General features: G+C 36.2%; 1 protein-coding gene across 6 annotated transcripts in view; it reads left to right on the top strand.

Annotated features, from left to right (window-relative positions):
- Positions 1-21,710, top strand: part of DDHD1 (DDHD domain containing 1) — a 95,293-nt gene extending 73,583 nt beyond the window's left edge. For 3 of the 6 annotated variants that reach the window (XM_046008632.1, XM_046008629.1, XM_046008630.1), the window contains 6 exons: positions 1,375-1,450; positions 6,478-6,627; positions 8,610-8,862; positions 10,252-10,443; positions 12,894-12,977; positions 18,984-21,710. In XM_046008632.1, coding sequence (XP_045864588.1) covers positions 1,375-1,450; positions 6,478-6,627; positions 8,610-8,862; positions 10,252-10,443; positions 12,894-12,977; positions 18,984-19,165 — 937 coding nt within the window. In that variant the 3' untranslated portion in view covers positions 19,166-21,710. The remainder of the gene's footprint in view (positions 1-1,374; positions 1,451-6,477; positions 6,628-8,609; positions 8,863-10,251; positions 10,444-12,893; positions 12,978-18,983) is intronic. The other 3 variants (XM_046008634.1, XM_046008631.1, XM_046008633.1) reach the window with 1 other exon arrangement.
- Positions 21,711-22,536: the final 826 nt, after the last annotated feature.

The following is a 22,536-nucleotide window of genomic DNA, read 5'->3' as shown; positions in this document are numbered from 1 at the left end:
TCCTTCCATCTCTTCTTCACAGTTTATTAGGAGTGAAATCTAAAACTTATTCCAAGCTGAGTCACCATACAGAATCCTTATCGAAAGTGTTTACCAGTTTATAATCCTTTGTAGTTCTTACAAATCTCAGAGATGGACCTTTGTCTTATTATTCTGAAAATAATTTTAAAGCCCTATTTTTCCTTGACAAATAACTTTTTTCACAGATTTACAGTTATTTGATCACTTGTGGCCTTCCTGATACCATCTTATAATTCTTTAACACATTCCTGTCTTCCTCTATAGTTACATTTTCTGTTCTTTGTCCTCTTAATGCATCTCATCAATTCTAGTGGAACAGTGAAAAGCCACTGATTTTGATAATTAGCATCATATAAAAACAAACAATTTGACTAAAACTTTTGTTCCAGAAGCCTTGGATTTGTTTTAGTCTTATAGAAGTTGTCTAAGGATTTTATTTAGAATATTATTAAATACCATAGGCTAGATATGTAAATTTTATAGTGTCAAAATAATTGATAGTTTTGAAAGAAAATATAAGCAAGCCCAGAGCAGCATTTGAGATTTTAAAAAAAAAAAAAAATCCAGTTAAAAAAAAAAGTTTAGAAAGTGAACTGCACCATTAAAAAAAAAAATTAGGGGGCGCCTGGGTGACTCAACAGGTTAAAGCCTCTGCCTTCGGCTTAGATCATGATCTCAGGGTCCTGGGATCGAGCCCCACATCAGGCTCTCTGCTGAGCTGGGGGCCTGCTTCCTCCTCTCTCTCTCTGCCTGCCTCTCTGCCTACTTGTGATCTCTGTCTGTCAAATAAATAAATAAATAAAATCTTAAAAAAAAAATTTAGTTCTGTTCTTTATTAAATATAAGTAGATATAGAACGTAATAATGGGGAAAAATTAAAATAACCCAAATGTTCATCAGCAGAGGGTTAATAAAGGTTGATTTGTATGAAGGACAATTGCACAGCTGTTACAAAGATTAAAGTAGATCAGGAGGCCATGAAATGAAAAGACCTCCAAGATTCATTATTAAATGTAGGAAAAAAGACGTAGAACAGTGTATATGATATGAGCATTCAGTGTGGTTTGTTTTTTTTTTAAGATGTATATGTGCTTGTATTTGCCTCACGTTTTTCTGAAGGATCCTCCCAAAAAGCTACCAATAGCAGCTATTATGAAGAGTAGGGCTACTTTTACTAATCACTTTATAACCATTTATAGACTACAGCAGGTGCATTTATTAAATACTGTCAGCAGGGATTAATTTGAGGAACTGGATAATGGGCCATCATTTTCTTGAGTGAACTAGTGAGCATCTAATATTTATGAAACGATAAGTATAAATATGCATTCATAACCTCATACTGCTTTCTAGGCTGAGAGAAATAGAAGAACGGCTACATGGATTGAAGGCGTCATCCATGACACAAACACCTGCCTTAAAATTTAAGGTAAGGAAAGAGAGATGAGATTTTCATTGTTTATCTCAGTTTCTTTTCAAACATCATTTGAAGCATGATATTAGCATTCAAGTGAGATCTGAATTTTTCTTTCAAATGAGTGTGTATTGAGCACATACTGTGTGTTGGACATTGCTAATTTGGGGGTTCTACAAGAAAAAGAATGGACAAGATGGTTCCCAGCCCTCAGGATCTGTAACACAGTGTTTTTGGTACTATTAGCAGTGTATAGAACGATACATACACGAGAGAGGGGTTTTAATTTTGCCCAGAAATGTTGCAGAGGAATGACATTTGTACTTGATCTCAGTAAATTGGATCTTGCCGAGTGGAGGAAAGGAGAATTGCTATTCTGTGTAGAAGAAACGGCATAATAAAGGTGTGGCAGAGTATGACTTCATAGTACCTCATGAAACATGAGATAATCTCAAATAGTGAAAAGAGAAAGAGATTTGGGAAATATTTAGTATTTAGAATTAATAAGCCTTACTAACCAGCTAGTTGTGACTGATAAGAAAAATAAGCAGAAGTATAATCAGTGGCGATATTAGGCTAGAGAACTGGCATTTCATTCGATGAGCAGTGTATGACAAAAACACAAGACGGGGGTGTATGTGGTTAGTTTGGGGCAGGCAAAACAGTTTAGCTAGAATGCATAGGATCAGGCAGTGGGCTGTGGAAAAGCTAGAAATGAAGAACTTATATTTCATTGGACAGTAGGAAACTTTTAAGGGTTCTTGAGCTTCAGGATGGAGCTGTTGAAAGCAGTGGTTTAGAAGAATAAAGAATGACAGAGATGTGGACATTGAACTGACTGTTGGAAAGGACACAGTCTATAACTGAATAACAGAGAACTTGTTTGCAATGTTAAATGGAGCATGGCATAACTTCCCTAATATTCATTTGTTTTTGAATATTTACCCAGGGATAGTGTATTATATTGAAATCTCTTTATTACAGGAACTTAGTATCCAGGTTAAGTGAAATGCTGTAGACATTTTTTTTAAAGCAGTAAGAATTTTCTTACTGAGCATGTCTCTATGACTTACAATGTTTTTTTTTTTTTTTTTTAAACTTAACACTTTTAAAAGCCACATGGTAAAATTATATTTAAAAACCGTAAGAGCATGGTCTTTGGACTCATCACTTGGAGTTTGAGTTCCATCTCTACCACCATTATTATATATGATCAATGTGTTAAATATGTAGAATTGATCTAATAGAAAAAGTTAACTCTTGTATTTCAAGTCCTGGGTTTGTTTGTTTGTTTTTTTTTAAATATTTTATTTATTTATTTGACAGAGAGAGAGGTCACAAGTAGGCAGAGAGGCAGGCAGAGAGAGAGGGAGAAATAGGCTCCCCACTGAGCAGAGAGCCTGATGCGGGGCTCGATCCCAGAACCCTGAGATCATGACCTGAGCCGAAGACAGAGGCTTAAACCACTGAGCCACCCAGGCCCCCCAAGTCCTGGGTTTTTTACGGGAGAGTTGAGTATGATCCATCAAGTATATCATGGTTCTCAAAATTTAATACCATATTATTAGAACTTATACACTAACTGCATATTTTTCTAAAACATAGTCATGTCATCTAATAATATGGATTTTTAATTGTTATTTAATTACTCATAGAGAAAAAATACAGAAATCTGAAATTTAAAAAGGAATATCTGATGAACTGGCAAATATTTAGGACTCCAGAGATCTAAGAGGAACAGAATAGATGGATTTACTTTCAGAATACAGGTATTAAAATTGTTATAGGTGACCACTGAACTTAAAGACAAACAAACTTGAAAAATACTCATCTGGAGAGTGGGAAACTTTGTTTCTGATCATGAAGATTTGCTGCTAACTGGTTATGTAATGTCAGCCAAATCATTTAAAATTTCAAATTCATCTGTTTGCTCCTCTGTGGACACAGAGGTTAGACTAGATGTCTGAAGCTCTTTTTCACCTTTGAAGTTCTTTGATGGATGTAGATCTCACTAAGGTAATCATTACCCCTAGAATAATTACATGGTATGTTTGTCTGTGACCTGCATACCAATCATAAAGAAAAGTTATTAATTCCAGGGATCTAGCAATTTAACAAACATTTATGAAACGCCTGACCAAAGGGTAAAGCATTTTGCTAGGCTGTGTATGTATGTACATGTGTCTATCAAATAGCAGAAGGATTTACAAAGAGAGAGAGAGAGAGAATAAGAGAAAAAAAGAAAGGATTTACATAGCTTCTATCTCAACTATTTTCTTATCTTTATCCTTTCTTAATTATCTTAATCCTTTCAAAATTGCTGTTTTCATCTGTGTATTTCAAATGCTTTTTCCTATAATTTTAATTAACAAGTTAATTTTCTTCAGCCCTCAGACATGTTGATGTTACCCAGTCCTTTAAAAACAAAAACTTTCTCATACATTCTTTAACATAAAGGTACCATTTTCAAAATAAATATTGGTTCATTTGGGAAAAAAGAAGAATCACTTCAGATACGGTGAGGGGGCATATTAAAGGTACATAAAATTCGTGCCAGGGACAAGTTAGTTACAGTATAGTTACAGTGCAGTCCAGATTGGATGCCATGAGGAGAAGTGTTAGAGTCTGTTAGAATAATTTCTTTGATGTTGGGAAGGAGAGAATTGGGAGAGTCATGCATCAGGGTAATGGGACATATGAGAGATGTAGGGTGACTTTAGGAGGAAGAGGTGTCACATTCTGTATATAATCCAGTGCTGCTGACCACACTAGTTTTCTAGAAGCCTTCTCCCATGGCTTCCATGTATACTGAATTATCCTGGTTCTCCTTTTATTTTCACTCTCCCTTTTGTAGTCTCCTTCCCCTGCTAATCAAATGCAGATGCTCCTATTTCCAGTTAAAGCCCTCTCTTACTCTGTGCAGTTCCTAAGCCATCTTACACCTTCTCTGGCTTTACATGTCACTTCTGTAATGGCGACACATAGACTTGGGAGAGGACATATCCAACTCTACATCTCTTACCCTAAAATTTCAGCCCATTAGATATGTTACAGATACTTCAGACTTAACATGAACAAAAGCAGGACTACCTAGAGTTTCCTGTTATAGTAAATGGAACCACTGTCTTCCCAGTCAGCCAGACCCAAAGCTTGTAACTTGCCTCTGACTCATTCCTCATCCCCATCTCCATTCAGTCATGTTGATTGCACCCTCTCCCCTCCCATTTCCATTTCTGAATGAACATCTTGTCCTGGCCCAATTCAAATTATCTTTTGCCTAAGTGCTTTGAGTAGTTTCCTAACTCGTCTCTGAGTCATGAGACTCTGTTTTCCAGTTCATCCACACACTACTACCAGGTTTACTAACCTCCTAAAACATAGGTCAAATCCTGTTCTTCTTTACTACCTACAAAATCAATTAAGTCCTACTTTTTTTAGTCAAATAGTCAAGGTTCCATACATTCTCATTCCAAGTTACATTTCCCTGACACGCAGTTTTTCAACTCTGTCCAACTATTTCTATTTTCTAAATTGAGCCATACTTTCTCCTGCCTCTGCTTTAGTTCACAGTGATTCTGTCAATCTCAGATGTCCTTTCTGGCCCCAATGATCCAGCCCCAAATGTAGAAATCCTTTTTACCTTTTATCGCCAAGGTGAATGCTTCCTCCTCGGTAGAAGACAGGAACAGACATTTCTTCAAAGAAGACATACAGATAGCCTACAGACACATGAAAAAGTGCTCCACATCACTCCCCACCCGGGAAATGCAAATCAAAACCTCAATGAGATATCATCTCACACCTGTCAGAAAGACTAAAATTAACAACACAAAAAACAGCAGGTGTGGGTGAGGATATGGAGAAAAAGGAACCATCATGGATTGTTGGTAGGAATGCAAACTGGTGCAGCCACTATGGAAGACAGTATGGAGGTTCCTCAAAACATTGCTGTATAATCCAGTAATTCCACTACTGGGTGCAAACCCAAAGAATACAGAAACACTAATTTGAAAAGATATGCACCGCTATGTTTACTGCAGCATTATGTACAATAACCAAATAATGGGAGAAATGTGAATGTCCATCAATAGATGAATGGATGAAGATGTGATATATATATCTATATGCGTATAGACATATATACAGATATATAGATAGATAAACACGCACATACCATGGAATATTAGCCATAAAAAAGAATGAAATCTTGCCTTTTACAGCAACATGAATGGATCTAGTGGGTATAATGCTGTGTGAAATAAGTCAGTCAGAGAAAGACAAATACCATTATGATTTCACTCATTTGTGGAATTTAACAAAACAAATTGACAAAAAGACAAATAGACTCTTAAATACAGAGAACTAATTGGTAGTTGCCAGAGGAGAGGTGGGGGCGGGGGTGATGGGTGAACTAGGTGAAGGGGATTAAGAGGACACTTACTGTAAGAGCTCTGAGTAATGTTTAGAGTTGTTGAATCACTATACTATAAAACTGAAACTAATAAACCCTGTTAATTACACTGCAATTAAAAGAAAAAAACTTCACACAATCTGGGGGGGAAATGCTTCTTTCTGTATAAACATCCTCAGAGTTGGAATTATTCCTTTCTTTACTCTCTTATAGCAATCTTTCCCTCTCTTCGTTTATTTTTTCTGCTTCCCGCACAGGGTTATAAACTCTGAGCACAGAAACTCTTCACAGTGGTCTCCATAGACTTCACAGAACCTAGAATATTACCACAAAACAGTAGCTCAGTGAAGCTAAGGAGGTGAAGGTCTTCCTCCTCCTTCTCATTCATTGTTTTCTATTTGAGTTAAGGAAAATGAAGGTTGCTTCTGAAAATAGATTTTTAGAATAATTAATGGTTGGCATATAATTAACAAATAATTGCAGATATCATCCGAACCAAGCTCATGAAAAAAGAAGACTTATATTTGAAGATAATTCTATTATTCACATTTTTACCATATATTATGTTGTGCCCAAATTCTGCTGAAAAACCCTACACTGGTTTTAAAATTTAAGATAACTATCATTTTAGGTTGAGAATTTCTTCTGCATGGGATCCCCACTAGCAGTTTTCTTGGCATTGCGTGGCATCCGCCCAGGAAACACTGGAAGTCAAGACCATATTTTGCCCAGAGAAATTTGTAACCGGTTACTAAATATTTTTCATCCAACAGATCCAGTGGTGAGTTGCAGTTGTAGATGTTTTTCCTCTCAATATTAAATCATTCTTAAAGACCTTTTAAGAAATATTGCAAGGTACAACTGAACTAATGAGAAATGAATTCATTTATCTGATTATATTTTCATAGATTCATATTTTTAAGACGTTTGTATTTTGGTTAATTTAGGGCTCAGAAAATACCTTAGAGATGATGTGTTTATGTTATAGTGTAAGAGCATAATGAAAAATACTATCTCTGGACAATTAATTCCTGGAACAGGAGTCTTCTCGACTGTCAAGCCATTATCAGTTGTGATACCAGTAACTCAACGAGCATAAATTTTAAAACCCCACTCTAAGGTTTTCTTTCTCTAAAGCATGCTTCAATATTGAAATGTGTCTAGTAGGTCACCTTAGAAATGAAAATACTTGAATATTCTGTTAATCATGAATAAAGAAATGAAGTTATTTTAGCCTGATGAGATTATAAAATTTGAGGTTTTTCTGTTATATTTGTACTGTGAATAATTTTTTACTGTAAACACTCCAGTGATCTTGCATCCAGCTAGACCATTTAATACCAAGTAAGATTATAGATGAGAAAAATGCTTCCTTAAATCCTTTTGGGGACAAGGCTAGGTATAACTAAATGTAAAACAAACCATTTTAAAATAGCATTCATTCTCAGAAAAATAGCTTTGTCTTCTAAAAGATCTTTAGGTAGTACCAAGTAAATATAGCATTGATTAAATACAAGAGTTTTAGAAAATGTCCTATATGTTAAAGAATCAAAAACACTATGAAATAAATTTCACTTGAGTTGGAAACTAGTATTACATTAAAATACAGACTGCACAATCTTGCCCAAGTCTCTCCTGAGACTCTTCGTTATCCTTAGGATGCAGATGATAATATTTTACCTCATAAGGTTGTTAGTATTAAGTAAAACATGTGTGAAAACCCCCAGCTAGACATTAAGTATTTCATTAATATACATTGATTTTACTCATTGCCTTACAACTTGAACGTGAACTTGAGTTCATAGGGGAACTCTGAGTTTTCATTGTATACTCTGTTCTGGATATAATCTTAACTTTGTTATATTATAAAAGGGTGCTCCAAAGTCATTGTATTATTTTAAGTTATTTTTATTATTCATTTTATATTATTCATTTATTCATTCCTGTGATTTTTTTAAGTAATGTTTTTTAAACAACGTTTATGTTAGATCTGTGCTAGGCAGTATTTACAAACATTATCTGTTCTTCCCAACATCCTTGTGAGGTAGGGAAAGTTAATCTCCTTCCTATAGCTCAGGAAATGGTATCTCTGAGACCTTACAACTTGGCAGGTGTTACATAGTTAATAAACAACAGAGGCCAGAATGTGTACATGGGGAATTCTAATTCTAATTGGCCAAATCCATTCATTGCCTTTCTGCTCTATCATCCCTTCTTCACATTAGACAAATGGTCTTGTATCAGCATCTATGTTAATCTTTTTGAAAATTTAGAACTTACTAAGAGCTCCTAAGATTATATTATAGATTATATTTATAGATTTATAGATACATATTATAGATAAATATAAATCTATATTTATATATAGATTATAAGATTATATTACAGATTGACCCTATTTATTGTGTTCTAGTTTACTGTTTATTGCTTCAGCTGTGTTGGTGAGACTAACATAAATCTAATTGTTAGATGATATCAGAACATCATAAAATGAATCTGTTTCTCTAAAAAACAAATTAATGGGCACTGTTAGACCAGTGCTAATTGGTTTTTTAATAATCTCATCATTAAAGATATATAATTAGACCAATTACATATTATTAACAGTAAACAAAGAGGAATGCATGTTAGAAATACCAGGGTTGTTGTTTTTTTAATTCCCTAAGATCTGCTGAGCATGCAATAGAGTAAGAATAAACAGTTTAGTAAAATCCAAACATTGTGCCTTAATGTTGTGTTTCTTTGAATTTTTTTAAATTCAAGGCTTATAGATTAGAACCATTAATACTGAAACACTACAGCAACATTTCACCTGTCCAGATCCACTGGTATAATACTTCCAATCCTCTACCTTATGAGTATATGAAGCCAAGCTTTCTCCACCCAGCAAAAGAACCTACCTCAATTTCAGAGAATGAAGGCATTTCAACAGTACCAAGCCCTGTGACCTCACCAGTCTTGTCCCGCCGGCACTATGGGGAATCTATAACAAATATAGGCAAAGCAAGTATATTAGGTAATTTCTTATAAGTATTTCTTATTAGTAAATATAAGCACTTTCTTCGATAGGTATTAAATTTGGAGTTCTTGAAGATATTTTATGTATTATAAAACATCCAATATTTAATCCCTGTGTTTAGAATTAACTACCCTCTTACTGTTCATATTGTGAGCCAAAAGCCCTAAAGGCTCTCTAATTAAATCAGATCTTGTAGTTTTAGACTATGAGGTAGATGGAGAGTCAAGAGAAGGTCTGGGAATCAAGGCCCTCATTTTAATCTTGGCCTGGCCACCTACTGTGAGATCTTGGGTAAGTCACATCATTTTTTTTTTTTTAGAGAGAGAGTGATAGAGCGTGAGAGAGGAGAGGGTCAGAGGGAGAAGCAGACTCCCTGCAGAGCTGGAAGCCCAATGCGTGACTGAATCCCGGTCCTCCACGATCACGACCTGAGCCAAAGACAATTGCTTAACCAACTGAGCCACCCAGGCGCCCAAGTCACATCTTTTTTTTTTTTTTTTTTTTTTTTTTTTTAAGATTTTATTTATTTGACAGAGTTCACAAGTAGGCAGAGAGGCAGGCAGAGAGAGAGAGGAGGAAGCAGGCTCCCCATGGAGCAGAGAGCCCTATGTGGGGCTCAATCCCAGTACCCTGAGATCATGACCTGAGCCAAAGTCAGAGGCTTTAACCCACTGAGCCACCCAGGCTCCCCAAGTCACATCATTTTTAATGGTCTGCTTCGTCTGTAAAATGAGGGAATACGTGAGTTCTAAGGGTGCCCCTGCCAACCCATTCTCTAATTCGTGCCTCTCAAACCGTGTCCATCCTGGGGGCAACAGGTTATTTAATTTCTCTTTAAAGGATCACCAGCCACAGTGTTTGTTGGTGTAGAGCTGGAGCTCAATTATGTGTCACTTGAATTAGTCCGTTGGTTCTGGGTTTTCTTAATATAAAATGCCACAAGATGGCACTGTAAATAGGCTTTTCATTGATATTTCACTTTGTCATACAGATTATTTATGATAGCTTTTTGTAAAATATTCACTTAATTTCAGTAGTAAAGCATATCAGTAGTAAATATAGACCCATGTTGATGGCATGGTTCTGTTATTAAAGTTTTTAATCTTACCAAATACTTTAATAAACAATGAACACTTGAATAAAATAGAATCTTTGTTCCATTTTTGGTAAGCTCTATTCCTACCGTTTGTACAACTCTCATTCTGTTCAACACCATTTTTACTTAGAAACCAACAATATAAATTGCAGTTTTCCTATGTTCCCACCCTGGAAAAATATGACTAGGGCTTGATTCCTCTGCCAGTTGGCTGTAACTGTGGCTGGTGTTCTTTAGCTTGGTATGTGGTGTAATTCAGCAGGCTGACTGCCCTGTTTTGTGAAATGCAGGGGCCGCTAGCATTGGAAAGGGCCTTGGAGGAATGTTGTTTTCAAGATTTGGACGTTCATCTACATCACAGGCGTCTGAGGCATCGAAAGACTCAATAGAAGATGAGAAGAAACCAGTTGCCTCGCTCCCCACAACCACTGTAGCAACGCAGACCCTTCCACACAGCAGTTCTGGCTTTCTGGATTCTGCATGTTAGTTCATACTCTTTTTTCCTTATGTTTATACCATATCTCTTACAACTTGAGGGCAGAGAGGATTAAGATACTGACAGGAGCAGTCAACTCTAAAATCTAAAGCCTAAGTTTGCTTTTAAAGAAAAAATACTTTGATTATATTTTTAAGTATAATTCCCAGGTAAATGCAGTTTTACTCTCTGCATTGGTGAATTAATAGTTAAGAACAGTAATAATCAGGGCCGGGTATATAACAGATTTCTTTGGAATGAGCACCCCCTGGTTTTTATAAAGTAGATTTTTTTAAATATGACCTTAAAAATTCATGTAAGTGCTTCAAACCTATGCTGTATATATTCTTGATACTTTTTAAAAGCTACTATGCCAAACCCATCCTGCTGCTAATTCCACCGTCCCCTTCATCCAGCCAAATTATAAGACTTTCAAGCTTATATTATTGTATTGGATCCATTGTATGGCTTTCACTCCTATTTCAGCTGCCTAACAAAAGTAGATATTCAAGAAGTGAGGGAATGAATGGATAGTTAAGCTGGACTTATTTTTTTCTGGTAGATTTCTAAGGTTTAAAATCTTGAATAGTTGTGAAACTCCTATACATTTAGTATATATTTAATTCCAAGCATCTAAATTTGAACCTTATTTTTAAGTGTCCATTAAAATAAGGCTAATGAGTCCTATTTTTCTATTGATTCACGTAAGGAAATACGGATTCTCAAACCAGCTGCTTTTTGTGACTATATAGCAAACAGAAACTTTCCTTCCTTTCTCAATAAATGTTAAAGCAGATTTTATTTCAGATACTTGTAACCTTATTTTCTTGCTGTGTCTGCTCTCTAAATTTTCAAATGACCAGCATCCATTATCATCCATAAAATGTGCTTAAAAAGGAAGCTCAGGCGTGGCAGTCCTAGAGGCTGGATCTTTCTCTACAGTCAACCCCACTACAAAAGGAATTACCCTGGATGTTCCCAAGTTGGACATTCCAGTTTGGACCAGTAGCATTTTTCTTAACCTTAATCCTATTTCTGTCATACTCTTGAGTACTGAAAATTTTATAATTGTAAGCCTTTTGAACAGTGTGTAGAGAACTCATTTTAGACTTTGATATTTGTATAGACTTCATTTTTTTAGTTTCTTACATAAGTTCCTATACTGTTGGTGATTGAAGATTTCATTTCTACTTAGTATCAGGAATGTGACTATAAAAAAAACAGAATTCTGTTGTAACATGCAGAGGTCAAAACTCTAAACTTCTGAGGAAAAATATTTTCAAAGAATTGTGTAAGATGGCAAGTTTAAAGTCACAATTCCTTGTAATGTTAATGCCCCGAGAAAGGGTAATGAAAACATAAAGAGAGAATCTGTAGGATCTGAGGGACGAAAGCTGTTTTTTAGGTCTTTTTACTATTTAACATAGTAATTTCAAAATTAATGATAGAGAAACCTGTTTCTTCTTTCAGGACAACAGTTAGATGCTTAGCTATATTGCATCATTACATTTTGATAACAATACACTTTCTATTATTCTTGCAAATAAATTCTTCATTGGTCCTAATGGTAAATTCCTTGTGGACTGTAGATTCCACCAAATTTGAGCTAATCATGACTCTTAGTTAACATTGTTTATCTCTAGACATTTATGTAATTAAACTATTACAGAATTCCACCTTTTAAACCAAATTCCCAAGATTTGCCTTACTAATTCTTAGACTCGCTTCAATAATGCACTTTTCTATATAATCCAGATTTCGACATTCCTTATGTCATACTTGCTCTATCTTGCAAATCATAAAGCTTTTCTTCCTTAAATCTTCTTTCTGGAATTTGGTCATTGTGATTGGGTGATTCTGGCTTGCTTCCTTCTTTCTGCTTACATTGATTGCCTCAGTTCTTGATAACCTTTATTCTGAAGCTATGGACTCTTTGATTCTCTTGCTTTTTGAGGGTAAGATGGACACAAACTGAATTCATGAATCAATTAGGGTTTCTGTCTTTGAAGAGTATGTGTTGTTGTCTGTTGAAACCACTTTATTGTCATGAAGTTGAAGCATCTAAGATAGTTATTCTTCATTTCTTTTGAAAATTCCAGGTTTATATACAGTGGTTTTATGATTCCATTTCTTGCACTCCCCTGTGTTTTTAACATATTATGGAAAAAAAAAGTTTCTTTTAGCACGTTTTGCCTCTACATTAGAACTTATATGAGCTATAATTTTGGGGGATATCTGGGTATTAACAGATTATGACATTGTATTTCAAAGTTAATTACACTTACATTTTCCATGAAAGAGCTCTTCATAAAAACCAAAGTGTGTACTTCTTTATGTATGCTAGCTTTAATCAGCATATTTGGGAATAGTATTCTAACTTTTGGCCACTACATCACTGAAGGCCCTTTGTAACCATCAGCCAACACTTTACAGCATCTTGTGTTTTTTTTTTCACAGATTTCAGACTTCAGGAATCGTTCTTTAATCTCCCACAACTTCTTTTTCCGGAAAATGTAATGCAGAATAAAGATAATACCCTCGGTATGGTATATGTCAGGAATAGCATTCAGAATACTATGTATCACTTCTTCTATGAGATCAGCTTGAATGTCACCATTGTAGACTATTTTATATGTATTTTCTATTCTTAAGTAGCAGTGTCCTGAAACCAAAGTGATTAGCCACTTAATGTGCTAAAATGATACTCTGTATGTTTCTACAAAGAAGGAAACTTATAGAGAGGGAAGAAAAGCATTAGGCCATTTTCCTTCTTTATTGTCCTAAAGGCTTCAAAAAGGTTCACTGTTCTTTTCATGCAAGACATTTAGATATAGAAAGGTTTCACAGTATAAGAAATATAATCATTCCCAATTATTTCAGGTGTCAGTAACATCATCCCTTAGGGCTGGAGGTGTGCCATTGCTGCTGGTATGTGGTTTCAACACAAATACTTAATCATCTGTAAGAGGGGTCAGGTTGCTTTTAAAAATTAGTATTTTATAATGTAGGAGATATTTTCAGTCTCTTAATTTACAGCCGATTCTAGATGTATCACTAAGGATTAATCTGAGTTTAAAATCACTTTTATCATTAACTTTCATTCCTATTTCCACAGCTCCTCTCTCTTTCCTTTTTCTTTTTCTTCTTCTTTTTTTTTGATATTGGATTTGACTTTAACAGAAAATAATGTTGGAGGTTTTTCCTTTGATTTTTAACCGCATCTAATTTTACAACTTCTCTATTTAATTGCTAATATCCCATCCTTTTTTTTTTTCTATTTTCAAAGAAAAAAAAAACCTCTTTCTTGATAAAAATTCCAAAACAGTATTTTAATATAACAGACTGATTTGGGGTTTTTTTGCTCCCTAGCAACAGTTTGTGTTGATGTAATTTCATGAATTTCCCTCAAGGAATGATCTTACATAAGTGCTGTCTCTTGCCCCTGCTCATGAAGAAATTATTTGACTTGTGGTTTTTGCATATTTAATTAGATGAAGGAATATTAATCCATTCATTTATCCTGCATTCAAGTAACCCTTATATCTACAATCTTAAAGCCATCCCCGCTATCTTAGGCAACTAGACCACTAATCTTAACTACACCAAACTGATTCAAATGGTAATATGTGTATGGCTTCCGTTTCTCTTCCTCTGCTTTTTTTCGTTTAACAATTGCTTGTTAAAGGTTTGCCATGAGCCTGGGTACCAAGCTCGTCACTAGAAAAGATACCAAAATGAAACAGACTTCAGTACTGCCCACAAAGATGTTAAATGCTGTTGTGGAAATTAACTATTTTCTAGAGAATATTTATTCTAGTAGGGAGGTAGATAACCACATGAATAATTATAGTATATGGTAGACTATGGTGAGCCACATAACAAAGATACAGGTAAAGACTCTGTCAGTTCTAGGGAAAGAGAAAATGCCTTCACCTGGAAAATCATAAAAGGCTCTGTGGAAGTAGGATTTGGACATGCAGAGGTGAAAAGATGTTTCAGGAGGAGAAACCACATAAACAAAGCACAGGGTATAGCGAGAACCAGAAGAGAGCTGAAGGGAAGGAAAGAGCTCTAAATACTATTGGAAAAGTTTCTTAAACCAGATTGTAGGGGTGCCTGGGTGGCTCAGTGGGTTAAAGCCTCTGCCTTCGGCTCAGGTCAGGATCCCAGGGTCCTGGGATCAAGCCCTTCATCGGGTTCTCTGCTCGACAGGGATCCTGTTTCCCCCTCTCTCTGCCTGCCTCTCGTCCTACTTGTGATATCTCTGTCAAATAAATAAATCTTTAAAAAAAAAAAAAAGATTAGGCGCCTGGGTGGCTCAGTGGATTAAGCCGCTGCCTTCGGCTTAGGTCATGATCTCAGGGTCCTGGGATCGAGCCCCGCATCGGGTTCTCTGCTCCGCAGCGAGCCTGCTTCCTCCTCTCTCTCTGCCTGCCTCTCTGCCTACTTGTGATCTCTCTCTCTGTCAAATAAATAAATAAAATCTTAAAAAAAAAAAAAAAAGATTATAAATGGTCCAACAAATCTGGCCATCTTGTGGAGTTTTTTGTAATCAAAATTTACCCATAGAGCCTATATTTACCAGTAAAGCCCATTTGTTATCAAACATGAGGTATTTTTCAGGATAGATTAGTGTTGGGAAATTATTTTGGCAGATATGAAAACTAATTATAAGGCTCATTTTTTTAAAAGATTTTATTTATTTATTTGACAGAGATCACAAGTAGGCTGAGAGGCATAGAGAGAGGTGGAAGCAGGCTCCCTGCTGAGCAGAGAGCCCGATGCAGGGCTCCATTCCAGGACCCTCAAGACCTGAGCTGAAGGCAGAGGCTTAACCCACTGAGCCACCCAGGCGCCCCTATAAAGCTCATTTTAGAGTGTTTTGTTTTTCTTTTTTCAAAAAAGGACAGTTGGAGAATATTCTTAAGTATATTTGAAATTATAACAGTTCTCAAAATGTAAATATTCCTTGAATGTCAGACACCTAACCACATGAAATGTACAGCTAGCTGCACTGCAGCAGCACAAAAATAAGAAGGCATAATTTACCAACAAGAACTCAGCATAATCTTTCTATGAAAGAATCTTTTGCCAGTCATTTGAAAAAAGTTTCCTTTACTAGTATTTTTCTTGGTGTCTGCCTGTAACCAAAAATCATTCAGTTATGACTGCATAATTACTACTTACAAATAAGATAACTTTTTTTAAGATTTATTTATTTGAGAGAGAGAGGGGGGAGGGGAGAGGAAGAGGAAGAGGGAGATCCCAAGCCAACTCCCTGCTGAGCGCAGGGGCCGATTTAGGGCTCAGTCTCATGACCCTGAAATGATGACCTGAGCTGAAACCAAGAGTCAGACACTTAACTAAGTCATCCAGGTGCCCCAAGATAACTGTTAAGTTTTTGAAGAATTCTCTCCAGGGAAGTTAAGATGTTTCCATTTAAAACAGTAGAAACCTGTCCAATTAGTATACATTTTAATACTAAGATGCTCTCTTTCTGTTCACACATATTTTTTAATTCTACATCCATGTGGACAAGACTTGTGCAGAGAATTCTCTGATGAAAACACAGTACTGATGACACTTTACTTCCATACTTCATGAACTGCAGACATTCACTTTGGGGGAAAGGAAGAGAAACAGGGCTGTATGCAAGACTCCCCCGAAGAAAAACAAATCCACGTTTTCAAGCAATAGAAGCAAACTGCTAAGGATTGTTAAAATCTTAACAGTCTTTTTCTCAGTTTTACTTCTCTTCAGTTTTTCAGGATCTCTGTCTTTTCTTTGTGGATCAAGGTATTCTAGTCCTTAGGCTCTCAAAAGAGAGAAGAAAGAACAAAGTGATGATTTTATGTTTTCCTTTCTCTTTGACCTAATTCGGTGAGAGAAACTAGGAAAAAACTACGAGCTGTGTTGTGCCACCCATTTTTGATATGCTAATCATGAGACAGTAGATCCAAGGCAGTCCCATATAGATTTGGGCCTGCTTTGGCCAAGACTACATCTCATAGCACATGAAGAATGGTACTGCCATCTAGACCCTTGCTCCCTTGGAAATTCTGAGATCTGTGTAAAAGGGAGAGAGAAGATGAGACCTGAGCCCACCTAACTCCCATCTCTCCATCTGCAGAACCAACATATGTGAAGTTAGCAGCACTAGCAGCTAGACTGCCTGTTGTAAACCTTTTAAGGAAAATGAGATACTAAAACCAATTCATCAGGTAGAGGGCGGCTAACTTATTCGCATTTTGATGAAGACAACCTACAGATAAATAGCAAGGGAGACAGAGTCCCTGTAGGTGATAAGCATGGCAAGGACTATAACAGGTGATAATTAAATACAGCTTTTGAGTGAAATGAAAGGCAGTGTTTCACGAATGTAAAGCATTTAAGAATAAATGTTAGGGACACAAAATCAAAGCCAAATACTACTTGCTATAACGGAAAAAATTTCCCTTTCTTTGATTCTAAAATAACAATTCAACTTAAGACTCTTAGACTAGGAAGACATTCAACAGTGGCATTTTAAAGTAGAAATTTTAATTTGGTGGTCCTCGCCGATATTTATGTGTATTTTTCTCATCTCTTCTGTTTTTCCTCTTATTTCTCCTCTTTTCTTTATAACTAACTCCAATATGACTTCTCTTCATATGCTTGAGAATTCCAGTTTCCTTCTTTTTTCATCTTCCTGTCTGTTGTGCCAGAATGTGCCTACAAATCAAGCTCAAATGTCCCATGGAATACAAAAGACAAAAGATCCAGACATTACTACCCCACAGTTCCACATATAGATTTCAGCTATTTCTGATGTATTGTGGATTAGCTTATTGTAATTTAAATGAGAAAAATGGCAGTTTAAGCCGCTGCCTTCAGCTCAGGTCAAGATCTCAGGGTCCTGGGATCGAGTCCCACATCGGGCTCTCTGCTCAGCGGAGAGCCTGCTTCCCTTCCTCTCTCTCTCTCTCTGCCTGCCTCTCTTGTGATTTCTCTCTGTCAAATAAATAAATAAAATCTTTAAAAAAAAAAAAATTGTAAAAGGCCTGTGTCAATTTATATATATATATATATTTTTTTAAAGATTTTATTTACTTATTGGACAGACAGAGATCACAAGTAGGCAGAGAGAGAGGAGGAAACAGGCTCCCTGCTGAGCAGAGAGCCCGATGTGGGGCTCAATCCCTGGACCGTGGGATCACGACCTGAGCAGAAGGCAGAGGCTTTAACCCACTGGGCCACCCAGGCGCCCCATGTGTCAATATATTTTACAAGTGTTTTATAACCTAATTGGTATTTATGCTGCTTAAGGCTACTCTTATCTGAAAACATATAGATAGATCCATGGACTTTCCTTGTCAGAAAAGCATAGTTGAATAGAAAAGCAACAACTATATGCATTTTTAAATACCTATTTTAAAATAAGCATTAGCTAAACATTTATATCAAAGCATTCTCTTGAGTGATAGGATTTTCTATGTGCAATTATTAAATTCAGTGGAAAGCAAACCCAACTTTTGTTCCAGCCTCCTTTATTTTTGCCACCTTTTACTTTCCACATCTTCTGGCACTCTGAACAACAATTTGAGTGTTTTTGGTTTCTAAGAGCGTTCCTTCAAAATATCCTACAGCTCAGTGACAGTTTTAAAGGAGTTCCTAAATCGAAGTATTGTTTTTCTAAGTGTTTTACCTCTAAGGACGTATTAAATGAATCCTTTGTAATTCTCTTTTTGCCTTGATTTTTCTCTAACAAGTATTGCAAGAACTTTCTGTGGGTTTTAGAAAAAGACTTAATTGAATTCACTGATTTGTTTGAGGACAGCCCTGTTAAAAATGAAGTCCTTCCTCCCAAGGATCACCACTGTTCCTCCCAAGGATCACCACTGTTCCTCCCGATCTAACTGTCCCAGCCACCCAATGCATTCTTTATTGAATCATACATTTAGTGAGCACTTGTATGTCCCTGGTGCACGTGAGGCCCTGCTGACTGCATGGGGACCAGGCAGTGTGATGGCAGCCAAGTGGGGAGTCTGGGACTGCAATAAGTCACCACTGAGCGAGGTGATGGACCAGGCCTCCCCAGGCAAGGAGACTTTGAGTGACCTGTGCACCCCCACAGACATTATGGCACATAAGCCTGGCCCCCAATTTTGCAGGAGGGCTGTTTTCCTTGTTTTACAAATTAGGAACTAAAAGTAAATGGGAAGTCTAAGATTTGAGCCCAGTTTCTTTACTCCAAATATACTCTGTGATATCGAGTAAATCTTTTTGTTGTATTCTTTTATTATCCCATACTGACCTGAGTATACAAAAGAAAGGACTCCACCAAATAGAATCCTGAGCTATTGAGGCTGTTTTGGGTGTTGTGTTTTTTGGGGTTTTTTTCCCCCATAAGCTTGGAGTGGAAAGTCACTAAAGGGGAAAAAAAAAAGATAATTATTAAGATAATCACTTCTATTAGCTAAATTTTTATTCTCTACTCTAGGTGAAGTCTACATAGAACATATTATAATACTTCTTCCTTTGTTTGATTTTTTTTTTTTTTCTTTTCAGTGGAATTGGATCACAGAATTGATTTTGAACTCAGAGAGGGACTTGTGGAAAGCCGCTACTGGTCAGCTGTTACATCCCATACTGCCTATTGGTCGTCCTTGGATGTTGCCCTCTTTCTTTTAACCTTCATGTACAAACACGAGCACGACAATAATGCAAAACCCAATTTAGATCCAATCTGAACTCTTGAAGGACATTAATGGCCCAAAACTGATTTCTTTCTGTTAAAATATGTGTGTCAAGATACGAAGATTTCAGGTTTAAGTGTGTTTCAGTTTTGTTTAGGGCAAGAAACATTTGAATTTAAAAGCACTTTATTTAAAAAACAAAAATATTTTTTCAGTCTGAAAGAAATTATTTACAGTTTTCATCATTTTAATTATGAGTCTGACAGAACCCCCTGCCGAAAATCAAGCACGACCTGGAATTGAGTTTAGGTAAACTGTGAGGTTATAAATCACAATCTGAGTTCTCCCAAATATAAAGGCATATTAATGAATTGAATCTAATGTATTAACCAAAATATGTTGTAAATCTGAAATGGCCTATGTCCAGTGTAGTCTATGTAAAGATCACAGGTGTTATCACTGTTGTAGATTTCCATGAAAGCTTCTTTTTCCCACAGTTCCTTTGAAACAAGAGGATAACAGATTTCAAGTGTTTTGACTTTAACTTGCTTAGAAAAATTAATGCTAAGAAAGAAACAATGTTTGAACTACTGTATTTATAATTTATTACCTCTAACGGCTTTATTTCAATATATGAAACATGACATTTTAAAAATGTTTCCTTTGAACAATTTAAGAACCACCTTTGTTTTCTATAGCATTAAGTCCCTTTTTCCCTTAAAACTCCATCTTTGTACTCTTCAGATGAAAATATAGACACTGTGGCATACTTTCAGTATTTTTTTCATTAAAAACTTGTGGTTTCACATAATTAACACTAGTTATTTTGAAAGAAATGAACTTTCTATTATGTCACATGTACCTCAGTGAAAGCTAAAGTTTTCTAAATTTGACACGGAGTACTCCCATCGTGGCTACATTTCATTAACTTTATTGGACAATTAGTCAACAACTTTGGAGTAGTGAGTACTACAACTATTTTAAATATATAAACATCTGTGTGCCAAACAATTAACATATATAAGGGATGGAGTGCTACTAACACATTTTACATGTGAAGTGTTTTAAGAAAACCCTGTTGAGACACAAGGCACATAGATCAGGATTCCAAGGCACTGGAAGAGTTTTCCTCTGCTGTGATTGCCTCCACAGTGCTTTTCATCTGAGGAGCTCAAAGTGCTTTAAGGTTCAGTCATCTGTGTGGTAGCTCCTTGAGGTGAGTAAATGAGTGTTTTTCTCATGTTACGTGTTAATACACTAAGGCACCAAAACATTTTAAAGTGCCTTGAATTAGATTACAGAGCAAACGGAAGAGCTCAGATTGAGGCTAAACTATATTCTTTTATATGCTGTTCAGTGACTAGTAATTCACATGTGACCTCTTAGTAGTATGCAAACAATAATAATCACAGAAGTTGCAATGCATAATTTGGAGAAGAGACTGTGAAGCCAGTATTTTACCGTACTTTTCAAATATGTTCTGGGGTTCTCACATGCAGAGGAGAGTTACTCAGAGGGGACCATCTCTACCCCGACCAACCCTCACTTCTCAGTGGCTTCTGCTAGGTTCCACTTAAGGTGCTGTGTTCGCTTATCTTAGCGAATCCTAAAATCTTAGGATTTTCTTAGCGGCCCAGTAATGGTTGTCAGACTGGGAGCAAAGTTGGATCAGTTGTATATCTCACCTACTCCTTTCTTTACAAACTAGTGGAATCCATACGCTCACCTGTAGGTTTTCCTGCAGCACCGTCCGTCCTCTCATCTGTTCTGGCCCTTCACTGAATTTGCACAACAGAAAGCACTTCTTCTTAGTGCTTAGAAAGATCCCAAGGCTCCATAACCAAATATGTGACTCCCCAAGAAGTGCTTGCTATAGAAGGCTTTTGATGAAATCTTAGCAAAGCTGAAGCAATCTCTTTTGAATTGAGAGATTCCTATGAACTCAGGTCATTTTCATACCCTGTTTTATTTCATAAGTCTAATTTAGTTCTCAGGAAAATTAAACTCCTGTCTCATATGACTGTATCTTAAAGGTACTTGAGCATATGTTGCTGTAGGTGGTGTGACACTCAAATGTCTAGGAGCTTTAAGGGTTTCATTCTTAACCACTAGAATGTGAAGAGCCGTTTTTACCTGAGAAGAGTAAAGTCTATCAAACCCTTTAATTTGCTACTGAGTGGGGAAAAAAAAATATGCCCATAGCTATAGCATATTGTCTGCTTCTCATTTTTCATGTTGAGAAAACAAAATCAAATTTAACCATATGGAGTTTATTTGAATTCTTGAAAAGAGCAACATTTAAAACCCCCTTGGCAAAGTGAGGTATTCTGGATTACTCAACAGGTGTTTTGATTTTAATTCATTATTTCATCAATAGAGATGGTAATCTTGATTTGATAGTACTCTTCTTGTTTCCATGTCCCTGCATGTTATCATGGAATGTACTTGTATATACTCAAGTAATATACAGAGTATGTGTAATTCCAGCTTGATTTAGAAGCTAAGTCCGTTACTGAGTAACATTTTGCCACTTTATTCCAGCAAGTACTAAATTGGCCAAAAAGTTCTGTTTTTGATACCATTAAAATTTTATTCTCTATTTTGTGTACATGCTATGATGATTCTTCTGAGTACTTGTCAGATCATTCAGTTTTAACCCAGTTAGGGTCCCAGGAATTATCAAAACTTAGAATAAGCAGAATGTTTTGGATTAAAACTTACCTTATTTTTACTTTGAAACGAGCTTTTGCTAAAGCCTTTTTTTATTGGTTCATAACTTTATTTTCAGCAGTAATTATGCTTGTGTTCCAATCCATCATTACTGTATTATAGAACATAATTAGAGAATGTACTGGAACTATCCCTTTATATATGAAGCAAACGGTAAGAATCTTTTACTTCTTTCTATTGAATAGCATCCTCAGCCTTTGGAAATTCTCACACTGCACATGTTCTGTTGAAGCCTTCAGACAGTGACGTGTGAGCCTTCGTCATCATTCTCTTCTCTTCTCTTGTTTCCTCATTGGGGGCCGAAGTATCCTAGTCTGCAGGCATTTCACACACCATACCCCCACTTTGCAGTGCCCTGAAGAGTAGACTGGGAAAAGCAGTGGTGTCCTGCTCAGGTTGCAGTAATGGCACCTGAGCCCCTTAAAGTAGAGCGGACCAGACCTAGAGATTTCACTGTAAGGCCTGCAGTGGAGGAAAAGCAGTCAAATGGCTCTCTTGTTAATTAGTTTGGTTAATATTTCTGTCTTCTCAGCTACTACATTTGGGTAATTGAGAAAGTTAACGAGTGTATGTTAACTAAATGTAGTGTATCAAAAAAGTGTTTCTTTTAATATTCTTTTAAGTTTCCTTAAGTAATCCCCATACCCAACCTGGTGCTCGAACTCACAACACCAAGAGCAACAAGAGTTACATGC

This window comes from Meles meles, chromosome 6, assembly GCF_922984935.1.
Source record: "Meles meles chromosome 6, mMelMel3.1 paternal haplotype, whole genome shotgun sequence".
NCBI lineage: Eukaryota > Metazoa > Chordata > Mammalia > Carnivora > Mustelidae > Meles > Meles meles.
Note: the sequence above shows the minus strand (reverse complement) of the source record. Positions and strands in the feature narration are given on the sequence as shown.